General features: G+C 36.8%; 1 protein-coding gene across 10 annotated transcripts in view; it reads right to left on the minus strand.

Annotated features, from left to right (window-relative positions):
* SENP7 (SUMO specific peptidase 7) overlaps nucleotides 1-13,126 on the minus strand; it is a 44,022-nt gene that overhangs the window by 12,125 nt on the left and 18,771 nt on the right. For 9 of the 10 annotated variants that reach the window (XM_041463842.1, XM_041463846.1, XM_041463847.1 and 6 more), the window contains 10 exons: nucleotides 11,783-11,898; nucleotides 10,851-11,020; nucleotides 9,535-9,886; nucleotides 8,818-8,975; nucleotides 7,735-7,881; nucleotides 6,298-6,331; nucleotides 5,325-5,492; nucleotides 2,803-3,065; nucleotides 1,665-1,798; nucleotides 840-956 (listed from right to left, as the gene is read on the minus strand). In XM_041463842.1, the coding sequence (XP_041319776.1) occupies nucleotides 840-956; nucleotides 1,665-1,798; nucleotides 2,803-3,065; nucleotides 5,325-5,492; nucleotides 6,298-6,331; nucleotides 7,735-7,881; nucleotides 8,818-8,975; nucleotides 9,535-9,886; nucleotides 10,851-11,020; nucleotides 11,783-11,898 (1,659 nt within the window). The remainder of the gene's footprint in view (nucleotides 1-839; nucleotides 957-1,664; nucleotides 1,799-2,802; nucleotides 3,066-5,324; nucleotides 5,493-6,297; nucleotides 6,332-7,734; nucleotides 7,882-8,817; nucleotides 8,976-9,534; nucleotides 9,887-10,850; nucleotides 11,021-11,782; nucleotides 11,899-13,126) is intronic. The other variant, XM_041463845.1, reaches the window with a different exon arrangement.

Below are 13,126 nucleotides of genomic sequence, written 5' to 3' on the forward strand. Positions count from 1 at the left end.
GGGATTTCTACAAAAATTGCATTGAGTTCTTTTATTTAAATCTTTCTTTCCTGTTGAGAAGCTACAGCTATTCAGAGGACCATGATGCACTATTTAGTTCTACTTTAGAGCAAAATAGGAAAGGATTTGCTGTAAAACCCCATTGAAACACTTTTACACACTTCCTTTTCCTATCCTCTAGACAAGTCTTCCTATTGCTCATAGTTCTTACACCTATCTGGATGCCAAGTAAAATGCAATTCCTGCTGACAAGCTTCAAAAGAACCAGAACTCTTCTTAGGTCTAAGTCAGCAGAGTGAAAATAAACCACAGCTTTAGGGACTGGTGGACACAAAGCCAGTTCCTGAAAGACTGCTTTCACAAGCACTTAAGCAGGATGGTTTGGAGTAGCTAAGCCAAGCACAACCTCCTCAAGATGTATCAGCTGTGTACCTTTCATGCAGGTCTTCATCAGAAGAATACCTGAAATTGCACAGTATAGCAGAGGATGTTCCACTTCATGCTAACTTAGTAAATAAAATACTGCTACATGCCCTCTACTTTTTTCAACTACCTACTTAACACTTTCCGTTCTGTAAGGTCACCAATAAGCTTTTTTCCTCCTGTTATTCTGCCTGGATTTTTATCACAGCCCTTCAGGGGGATAAAACCAATGAAATTAAAACAAATGAAACCGCTAAGAACAAAAAAAAGCTTTTAAAAAAAAAGTCCAATGTCCCACTCATCACATTCTTACTTCTGAAATTGTTGTATTTAGTGACCAACATTTCCAGTAACATTCAAATCCACATCACGCCCCAGACAGCATGAAGGATACAAGAAGGGCTGAGATTACTTACTTAAGATAGAAATCAATGATGACATCATTAAGAAACTCTCCATATTCTAAGCACTCTAGGTCTTCTCTTGTGACTCCCAGTCCTCCTTTTGCAGGTGGGGGTGGATAAACAATTAAACTAGAAAACAAATCATGCCATAACAGTGACAAACCGTTTTACATGACATTGTTCTGAATATGGCTGTCTAATATGCAGATTTTCTAGAAAATCCGTGAAAAGCAGTAGCTCTCAAAACTTCACCATTTCCTCCTCCAACATTTTGGTGTTACAAAACAAATATCACCCCAAAGCATCCTGAAACCTTGACAAAAACTTTTGAAAAGCAGACTATTTTTTGTCTTCACCCTGTTTTTCTATTTTTGATCAAAGTATTTGAAAATGGCCATATAAAATGTGAAGAAACACTAGAGAACAAATGGTTATAAAAAGATTGAGTGTGACAGAACAGTAAAAGAACGCTTTGTTCAGATTTTATAAAAAGCTGCCTTAAATCAGTAAGTTTTGCTAAGATAAACTTAAAATGGATACTGACAGAACCCATGAGATCCCCACCCTCCCTGTTGATGCACCCATGATACGACTTTCTAAGTCATAGATCAGATTTACTCCCATTTCTGTAAGACTGTCATCCTATAACACATCCATATTGTCTTGTAACAGGTAACTACACTGATATTTGCTGATATTTTAGATTTGAAGAGTGACTTTCATACAACATTTTCAAATCAACTAGAGAATGGCAGATAAGTGAGGGCTTTTATTCCAGTAATTAATTTATTCAATTTCTAATAACTTCCCTTTCTCATTTATATTAAATACACTTACTTCTTAACTGTTCCCATTTCTCTTACTTCTTTCCATTCTTCATTCAGTGCAGAGAACAAAGAGATACAATAGCAGCCACTATTCTGCTTATTTGCAAGGGCATAACTGGGCCTGATCACTTTTAGCTTTGATTCCTACCACAAAAACACAAACAATTGTAAAAAGCATTATACAGCTTGATACATAAAACACAAGACACAAAACCCAAGCCTAAAAACCACATGAGTACCCTGCATCACTGAAGAGGATTCTTGCTGGAGATCCAAAGTATAAACTTTGGTATTTGGGCAAACACGCCATTGTTCAGACAACTAAAAAGTTATGAATATTTTTAAAAATAATGACAGATCTTAGTTCATAATAATCTCTCTAAAACTATTCAAGCATTACTAAGCCAAGTGAACCAGAAATGATTTTGGAGAAGAAACATAAAAGAATGGAGATAAGTGTCTTTCCAGGAGCTGTATATGCTTGCAAGATTTGAAAATCTAGTCCTTGAACAATTTGCCTAAAAACAACACATATTTGAGCTGGCTGGCTTCCTTTTAAAGTCCCAAATATCATGGACGTTGCAGATTGATCTGCTGTCTCTTGGTGGCAACAGTGATATGTAATTTCTGTGTGACAATGACATGGGGCTGGGTTTAGACATTTACTCAAGAGATGAAATCAAGACAAGACATTAACTTGTACAGACTTATCTCCCCAGCAGTCTGAGGAATAATTCAGCATTTTCAAGCTGTGGAGACCCCACAAGTACATCTAAAGGTGTCTGGAAGACCACCTGCACAGCTCCTCCTCTGCTGCTCTTCCAGTTTAACCAAAAAAAATTGTTCCATTACTCATTATTTGATTAACTTCCTGCTTGCTACCTTAGAGACACCACAAGGACAGAACACCTCTGCGGTTCTAAATTTACACAACCATGAATCAATCTAAAGCACTGGTACTTGCCACTTACTGATGAGGTCTACAAACTATCCCTCTGTGGACACAATCTAGCTGACTGCAAATTTTTGGAGTAATCCTGACTGGGTTTTTTTGAGTTATGAATTAAGGAAGAAGGCTGACCTAAAATTTACTCAAATAGGTGAATGCTAACCAGTGGTGATGAATGAAGCAATAGCTATCCACTAACCTGAATTACAGGCTCATCAGCATCTGAGGTATTCTCTTTTGGCATGTATTGCTTTAGTAGATCCTTGTTGCAACTCACAAAAGAGCTTTCTTCAGGAGAAAGATCCTTAAACAAGAGTAATGCTTGTTTCAAAGACAAAAACTCAGTAAGATCTGGTGCTCTGTTCCTCTTGCTGACACCTGTAATCAGTTCAGTCAGTCTGTCTTCTTCCCATTCTGTGAGTGGTTGAGACAGTTCAAAAAATACAAATTCATTGGATTTGGCTGGAAAAGGGAGAGAATGGATAATATTAACTATTAGATTATGTGATAGAAACTTGTCTGAACACCCCCAAAGGAACTAAGAGAGACAACGGCAAGAGGGGAAGCCCAAACAATGCCCTGCCAGGTTCATCACAGGTGCCATCAGCCCACAGTAGTCTCACTTTCACAGGCCCAGAGGAGCACAGCAAAATGGCAGGTAGAAACCCAAATTAGAGACTGAGCAAGAGACACACAGCCGGGGCCCTTCCCATGGCTGTCCCAGGAGAGTCTCAGCCCAAAATCCATCACAATAAGTCAACGCCAGAGCACTTTTTGGACTGAAAGGGGGTTGGTGCTGATGTGTACAGCACACATGACGGGATGCAGGGGAAGACTATTTTGGGATTGCACAGGAATCCCAAAGAATTGTTTAAGGAAAGACATAAAAAGGAAGCAAAGAGAGACATTCAGGTAATTCAGGGAAGAAGTAGTATGGGCAAAGAGAGGATTAAGGGCATAAGAAGGACCAGTCACATTTAAATACTTTGCTGGTCAGTGCACTTGTCATGGCCATGCCATGAACATAGACCAGCACAGCCTATCCTGTCTTCTTATTAAAGTCATTTCTAACTCTCCTAACTGAGAAACTACTCCGACCCCTCTCAGGCTGTCAGAACCACCATAATATATTTTCCTCTAATATTAACACACTAAGGCAGCAGAGCAGAACCATAGTAACCATTTCCACAATCTGCAAAACACTACTGATTATTTCAACAAGTCTTTAAAAACATGTCAAAACATCCACACTACTATGTAAAATTAGAAGGTGTAAAACAATCAAACAGAAATTTAATAAAAATTCCTGATTGTTTCTCCAATAAGAATGTAACCAATGCAAATAAGCCTAATATTAAAAGATACCTTGCATCTTCATACTCACATTCCACTCATTTCACCGGGAACTATGTCTACAGAAGGTACCAGTAACTTCAATAAACTTGCATCAACTAAAGGTAGCTCTCTGCTAAAATTATTCAATATTTTGCTTCAAACTACTTGTACTCCTTATGTAAAGCTGCCATTACTCATAATTTTTCTTCATACAGGTGTCTGTGTCTTCACACAAACAATGCTGACATCATCTTTTACGTAAGCAAAATCATTGCATCTATGAAAAACCTTGTATGATTGTGCCACTCTGAGTATGTGAGCCAAAGTTATACCCTAGTTTTTACAGGGCATGCTCTATTTTTTACAGAGCTTCATGCTGGAAAGCCAAATACAATGAGTCCACAATACCCTAGGACTAAACAGCCCATTTGGCCTTTTGTGGAAATCTTCAATAATAATGCAATGCCTCATTGCAGTCCTGCCAAAGGTCAAGTCAATCTTTACTTGCCAAGCCTTTTCTATAGCATATACAATATTCAAGAGTAAGGATATTTAACACACCCATATATTTTAAAGGGAGAGATGCTTTGTACTCAAGTCTAGTTTCAGAAAGCCTTCTGACAGAGACTACAATTAAATTGCTTTGATATCTTTTTTATTAAGCAGCAGTAGTTTATTAAGTAATTACATAATATTAGGGGTTTTTCTTCCAAATAAAAGCACAGTGAAGCATTTAAAAATGCAGAATTAACCAACTTATCTGCACTAGTACAGCCTCATCTTGAGTACATGTACGCAATTCTGGGCATCACAATATAAAAATCACATTAAGCTATTAGAGAGCATCCAGAGGAGGGCCACAAAGAGGGTAAAGGGTCTTGAGGGGAAGTTGTATAAGAGGCAGCTGAGATCACTTGGCTTGTTCAGCCTGCAGAAGAGGAAACTGAGGAGACACCTCATTGCAGTTACAACATCCTCATGAGGGGAAGAGGAGGGGCAGACACTGATCTGTTCTCTGTGGTGACCAGGGACAGGACCCACAGGAATGGCCTGAAGTTGTTTCAGGGGAGGGTTAGATTGGATATTAGAAAAAGGCTCTTCACCCAGAGGGTGGCTGGGCACTGGAACAGGCTTCTCTGGGAAGTGGTCTGAGCACCAGCCTGACAGAGTTCAAGGAGCATTTTGACAATGCTGTCAGGCACACGGTGTGATTCCTGGGGATGGTGCTGTGCCGAGCCAGGAGCTGGATTCAATGATCCTTCCAACTCAGTGTATTTTCTGGTTCTGTGACCTTTAAAACACTATAGGCTTTCCTCTGCATTCAAAAAACACAGCTATTTTGCTGACATGACCTTTTCATTGCACTTAAGGAAAGCAATTACTCACATGGCTGGCTGGTAATTAACTTCCCCATCTGGGTTTCAATCTTTTCTACATAATCCACGGACAACCAAAGAAAAATTATTGTTGAAGAACAGCCACCACCACTTTTCCACCAGCCAAATCTTCTCAGATCCAGTGTATCCAGTATAAGCTGAATGTTCTTAAGAGACACTGTAGAAAACAGAATTCAAAAAAACCATGCTCTTAACAGCCATAGATAGACTAATACATGTCACAGTAATTACATGCTGAGAGGTATGACTGGAGTATATTAACACAACATTTACAGATTTTATTCCTTGCATTACATAAAATACCGATAATTCAATATACAAGTCAGTTACATCAAGCTGTGAAAAACAAAGCTACCAAACTGTAACACAAAAATCTAAACACTTGCATGCAGGATTCTTCCTGAAAAAAACTGGTTTTTTTTCATCAAAATAACCACAGTTAATACCTACAACTATGGAAAAAAGAATACTGCAAATCATTAATTCCTATTTGCTTTAAGTTAAGTCAACTTAGAACTGCTCATAAACCTTTTCCTACCACACATCATCTTGGAAAATCAACTGAATGCAAATCTATCATTACATTCCTCTTAGCTTTAGTCCACTCGTAAATTTTTGTAAACCTAAGGATCTAAAGTGCTAATTTGAAAAGTTCAATGTTTCACCTCAAAAATATGCATAGTCATCTCTACTATAGTTCAACACCTAAAACATGCAGGAATATGGGAGGCATGCCATTAAAACTAAAAATTCATCTTAAAAGTACAAGAAGCTGCTAAGTTGTTAATACTTACACTATAAACACCTAAACTTTTATCTATTGAAAACCAGAAAAAAACTAAAAACTATATAACATCTTTGTGAAAAAGATATAAATTATTCATAACAGAAATACATATTTAGTGTTTTACTGCAATACTTCAAAGATACAATTAGGAAAAGGCTAAAGAAAATTCTCTTACCCTGAAATGGGATCACAATATTTTTCATCGTAAACTGAAATAAGATTTTAAAAAAATATTAGTTTGCATTTTACAAATTGATTAAAACAATATATGGATTTTTAAATACCTGCACATCTTTCCTTACAATGAAATTAACTGAAAATAATATAATACGATCATTCTGTTTGGAAAACACCATTAAGGTGAAGTCAAATATGCTTAGTTTGAGACTTCACATTGCCTATATCACCTAAAAAACATTCCTAAAGGCATTTCAGAAGCTAAATTACTGCAAGTAACTTTCAGAGATGCAAAAATAAGTACAAAGTTGCAGAACAGCCTATAGGTTCCTTAAAAAGAAAAGATGAACACTTGGGACAGAAGGAGATAAAGCAACCTGTGAGAAGCTGTCAGATGCACTGCCGGAAGTAAGGACATGATAGAAGTGGTTCAACTTTATGCTGGTATTTCTTTACGTTAATCTTTGAATTAAAGGCCTTTAAAGATTCCACTTGCACTGCTGCTACACTGTCAGTGTAGCAGCAGTGTCCACTTGCACACTGCTTCACTGACACTTTGACAAAAAGTTATATTTATTAACAAACAAGGTTTGTCCTGTGGCACCACAGTAGGCACAAAATTGTGTTTCCCAAGGAAAATTTCTACTTTACACTTAAGAGCATTGATCCTGAATTTATTTGAACTCACACTTCAAATTATTTTTGCCTATTAATTTAGAATATTTCCATGAAATGTTTTTGTAACTGCTGTTTCGTGAGAAGTTGAAATTGTTATTACAATGCAAGATTTCAAGACGTCTTACTGAAGGCAAAAGATATGCAAGGTCAAACATCTTTTTCAGTTGCAATATACAGAATGAACCTGGTCAAAGACCTGTTGAAACTCCTGGAGCTGGTGCTCCCTTTAAAGAACATCTTCACTTATGTTTCTACATCCTGTGAGTAGCTTATTGTCTAGACACTAAAGCTTTAAGTATTGTATTTATGCTCTCTGAAACCACAAAGCAAGCAATTTTCTGTTTAAAAGGCAAGAGCATAGTATATATCTGAATTCTGATCATTATGGATTACTTTATTAGAACACAACTACTATTTCTGAGAAAAGTAATTGGTCTTTATCTTAAGTGACATTAATTGGCCATTAATATGGCCCTTGTTTTCTGTTAGAATTCATTAAAAACTTCCTCAGTATGACTTGTGTTCTAGTACAGCATTTATACAGAACCTTTACACATAAAACCTGTGGTCACAGCAAATCACAGTTAGCTTTTCTACTGACGGCAATCCAAATGCACAAACATACTCCATTGTTTAGCCAAAGGAATTTAATGCAACAGTAATAAAAACTGTGCTTCCACACTAAGTACCACTGACTTTGTTTAACCAGAATTTTAATTTTTAAATATTCACAAAATAGCATAATAGAACAACTTACCCTAGCAGGACCTGTTGATAAACACTTAAATTTCCCAATGTGTAGTCTATCAAATTCAACATCCAGTGCCAGATTTGTCTGCTTTCTAGGTGTGCTTCCAGAAGGTAAGCTGAGAGGATATTCATCTTCAATTGACTCTGTTAAAAACTGGAAAAAATTTGTATTTATTAGATATGTCCTTCTTGTAACTTCAGGAATACCTTTCTTCATGGTTGTAAGAACTGACTCCCAAATTCAGCTTCCACACTAAAAAATAATATTAAAAAGCTCTAAGTGTTAATTATTATCTAATTATTATTAATATTCATTACTGACAATTTCCTTAAGGGTCTAACAGTATCTTGCTACACCTCCATTACCAAGACAAAATCTGTGCTCTTGACTTGATTCTAAATTAGTAAAAACTCAAACAACAAAGCAACAAAATAATACCCTTCTTTTCATAGCAGAGCTTCAGGATCAAATTCAGTGCTTATGATTGAATTGATTCACCTGTGAGAAGAGGCAGCAATGGCTCTTCTGACTTGTTTCAGGATTAGAGAGAAGCCATATCCAGGGCAAAGCAAGCAGCCAAAGGCTAATCAAGTCTAAAATGGGGCAAACAACTTTTATGGCTACTTTTAGATTCAAGTTTTACAGCTAGCCCGACCGGAAAGGGAACTGCACCTTATCTCTGCCTGCTGTCAGTAAAGATCCTGAACTTCTAGAAGCTCTGAATTACAACAGAGGATTGGATGACAAAAAAAAAACTATGATCAACATACAACAGTGTGTAGAAACAAATTCTTCCACAGATGTAACCTGAGGTAGAACAGACACGATAAAGATACTATTTGGTCTTCCTGTTTTCTGAAATTAAATATTTCCAAACTTTTATTGTCAAAAAGGGAATACACTGTGTGTAGCAAAAACACCCAAGCTTCAGAACAGAGAAATTCTCTGAAGACTTTCCAGTATTCTATCTGTGAAATAAATTTCTGCAGCTTCTGCTTGTAGCTGGGACAACAACAAACAATCATTTTCTATAGCAAACATTACAGAAATAAATTGGCATAACAATACATCAGCCAAAAACTGGACTACCTGCTCTGTGTGACTTTTCATCTTGTCTTCTAATTGCTTGGCTGAGAAACAGAAGTCAGACTGTTGGTGTGTTTCTTTATTTTCAGTGACATTATCCTTCATCAGCTCTGTGCATTGTGATTCAGAAGGTCCATCTTCATCATCACTGGAAAGGATAACTAAAAAGGAAAAAAGAAGATACATATACTACAAATTACAGACTTGTGAATATTTCATTCCTTGTGGATTTCAGACAAGTAAAGAATTCTGACTTGCAGTACATGATACCAAAGTACACTGCTCAAACCAGTCAAGATCTACATGCGTGGAATTGTATGCAACAAGTAGTGCTCTGTATCTTTACAAACACATTTTATACCAGGTCCTCAAAATTATTTGGCTATTAAATGACACCGGACAAGCACAGCTGCTTCAAAGAAGAGAGTAATTTTTCTCAGTTTTAACATCATTAAAAAATAAAGGCTTGGTTTTTCCATAGCCACACTATCAGCTGAAAAAAGACGAATGGAATTAGAGAATCTTGCTGTCCATCCTGTTTCTCAGATACAAGAGCTTGACACTAGGCACCGTTTTCTAACCTGCACAATACATTAAAAACAACAGGAGGGCAGTCTTCAATCTTTTGTTCCCTACGTCTCACTAGCCAGTTCTGCTCGTGTTCTCCTAGTACCTAAGTGTACCACTAGGAATTGTTATCAGCACAGACACAGTACATACTTGGGTCAATGGAAACAAGTTGCTGATTACCCCTGCAGATTCTGTTCCGCAGCTTGCTCAGGTACTCTGATTTGTCAATCTTTAATTTCCTGATTGTGCCAACTTGTGGTGAAAGCACATCCCCACTGGTGGCAGAAAGCTGTTGCTTTGATAAAATTCTGGAAGGAGACTTTGAGGCAGAGTCCTCTGTGTGGCTGTGAGCAGGCCTTAAGTGGTTGTGGGCGGAAGGGTCTTTAGAGTCTCTCTCTGCTGGACAGTCTGGCACCAGAATAGGATTAGATCTGTGATCTTGTCCATCCTCACAGGGTATTCTGCAGCCAGGAGACTGAGCTGAATTCAAACTTTTCTTTTCCTAGAAACAGGAATCAGAGACAGGATGTAAGTTTATTACTTGACATTTCTAGATGGTTCAGATCAGTGATCACTGATATTAGCTACGTACTAGAAAAAATAATTATAGCTTAATACAGTGACATTTAATGCTCACTTCAGGATAATTTCTCCCCCCCCCCCCCCCCCCCCCTATAAGAATATTATTACATAAAGGCATGAGGGACAACCTTTTAAAAGGCTACAGTGACCACTATTCAAACTGAACAAGGAACTATTTCTGATTTTTAGCAGCTCTGTCAGTGTCAGACATGCAGAGGTCCATAATCAGTGCTTTCCTTACTTTGCACAAGTGTGACTTGGTCAACTGGGTTTTACAGGTTTGATAATTGCCTGTTGCTGTAGGGCTTAAATCAGAAGGCTACAGAGATGCCTTTATTGTATATATTCAAATGCTTGAATATAAATCACACTTCGTACTTGATGGATTCCTTCAGTCTTTTTTGGGTTTTTCTCAAATCCTAATAATGGGCAAGAACAAAACTTCAGGGAAAAGTAGAACAGACTAAGGAGAAAGCAAAAAGATGACATTTGCAAGATTTCAATAACCTCAGGTATATTTGGCAGTTTTGCTGTTAATGCCCCTAATTAGTCCCCAATTCTACATCACCTGTGACAGAAGCTTCACTTAAGTAGCTAGATGCCTTATTTTCAAAACTGTTCGAATCTATGCTCCTGTCTGAAGGAAACACTGTCATTCATCTTTCTCAACCTTTCTGCTACAATAAGGACACTGTGATGATGTGTACAGAACATTCATTCACTCCCTGTGATGCATCACTGAACTACTTCACCTCAACAGGTAATACCTGCTAATATACCTGTTTGATAAATCCCATTTATTGGCATAATCCTCTTATTTGGGATGTTGCTACTGCTGCTATGTCAATGTGTGTGAATGTGTGCTAAAATTAAGTGCAACTTACAGAGAATGCAAGTGACTTTTGTGGAATGTGTGCACTACAATCATCAGAAATATGGCCACTATATCTTCTTTTCCTTTTCTCAGAATCAAAAGAGCCTGATTCGTTCTGACTAGGAGTAGCGCTGCTCATGTGTCTGCTCCTCTTCTCCAGTTCACCACAGTGCTTGTTTTCTGTGTCAAAAAAAGAGTAATTTAACATATTATCCTTAAAATCCTTTACATTTCTTCATATTGTTTATGTCTTATATAGAATGCATGGAAGCAGGGGTATAATAAGTTTTCCACAGTAAGATCTTGCCTTTTCTAATTGTATATGGCTGCCAAAACATATTCTCTAAAATTATTCTTATTTTTGCATAATTAGTCAACGGTATAACCAAATCCATAGCTCCCTTCCAAACAAGATTTAGCACTTAATACACCACAGTCTTTCTTTATCTTCTACCAAATGCATTATTCTCAATTTCCTGTTGTAATCTGCAAATGTTAGTAGCCAGCATAAAAAGACAGCACATTATCCCTGGAGAATGTGCACAGAGGTCATAATTCTTCAGCAGGGAAAATAAATATCATCTATTATGAATATTTTAGCAGGGTTCACAAACTATTTGAGCATTCTTAATGGATTACATTCTCTATTATAAGACTTTTCAAAAAATCAAGATTATAACAGGGCAGTGAAGCTGCACTCAGTCTCATTTTTCTTCCACAGATTTGATTCACCATAGTTTTATTCCTATTTAAAACCAGGCATTTGATATATTTTTATTGTATCTGTAAAAAAAAAAAAAAAAAGTATTATGAGGAAACACATACACTGTGTGCAACACTCAATTCATTTCTGTGTTCTCCTCAGAATACTAGAGTAAAAAAGGAAAAGATCTCAAACTCCAAAATTCATACTTAACTACCAGATGACTGCTAACTACAAACCTTTCTTCTGCAGCTCTCGTCTTCTGAAAGTGACAGCATTAATTTTTTCTGGTTCCTTAGAAGCCTTGGTCAATTTACACAGTTCATCATCTGTCTTTCTCAAGCAACGTTCAGACCTGTAAATAATATTAACTATGACTTATCTTTAATTTTGAAATAATACTGAATAAAAATCCCAACAGAAACAACAGCTGATCAGACTTCAAACTTCTGTCTCTCCCATAACCACAAGGACCTTGCCAAATGAAATACAAATTAATTCAGTTCAGTTGTGGCAATACACAGATACTCTAACATTATTAATGAAACAGACGCTTCTAAAAAGCACAGTATGAGAATCTGACATGCTTGAGACCAGACATTGAAACATTATTTTGGCTTAAGGAATGATTTAACAAGAAACACAACAAAAAGTAAGAACAGTCAGTTGACTATCATTGCCTTTGTAATAAATATGATGAGAATGAAGTATATTTTTAACTTAGATTCAGAACTGGTGATAGAATCCATTGAGTAAGATCCTGAAATGTGAAATTATTTGAATTAGAAATTTGTGCTCAAAAGGGCCTGAAACAGTAACTTTAAAGGTGGTGGAGAGGGATGGGACATCGAAAGAAAGAAACAGAAAAGAATTACAGTACTTAATCCAAATGGCTTTTGTGTTTATCATTTTATAATGTGTCCAACTCAGTGCTGTGGTCTCAAATTTTCAAACAGCTGAGTGATCATTACAATGCCTGATATCACTGACAGACAAGCTTCGACTCCTAAAAATCATCACCCACCAAGGCAAAAAACATTCTTGACATCTCTAACTGGACAACCAAAACTTTTGAACACTTTTTGAACAGATGACTACTCTTTAGTGACTTATCTGTAAACTGGAGTATCAGTGCTCTTTGGGTATTCTGTACAGACAAAGATTCCTGGAGTGCTCCAATACTACAGTGATGACCACTGTGAAAAAATTACTGATTATCTTTCCATTCATAAAGAATCATGAATTGGACCAGATGCAGAAGTAGTTTCAGTAAGTACCATTGTTCATTCTGTATAAGGAGCAAGACAGTCTTACATAGACTAGGCAGGTCACTATAAAAAACTTGGTTTTGGAACCCACACTTCTCTCTCAACTAAAATACTTGTATGCATAACAGCTGTATAGAGTTGATTGTCTTAAAAGATCATACAAAACCGGGTGTTTTTCTATACCAACATCACAATTCAGGGATTTTAACAACAGAAAGCGCCTGAATAGGGCTGTTTCAGCTAATAGATTTTCCTAAACATATTTGCTTTATACATAAATTCTGCACATTTTATTTTCAATGCCAGCTTTGCTGA

The sequence above is a fragment of the Pyrgilauda ruficollis genome, unplaced genomic scaffold (genome assembly GCF_017590135.1).
Source record: "Pyrgilauda ruficollis isolate IOZ18807 unplaced genomic scaffold, ASM1759013v1 scaffold17, whole genome shotgun sequence".
NCBI lineage: Eukaryota > Metazoa > Chordata > Aves > Passeriformes > Passeridae > Pyrgilauda > Pyrgilauda ruficollis.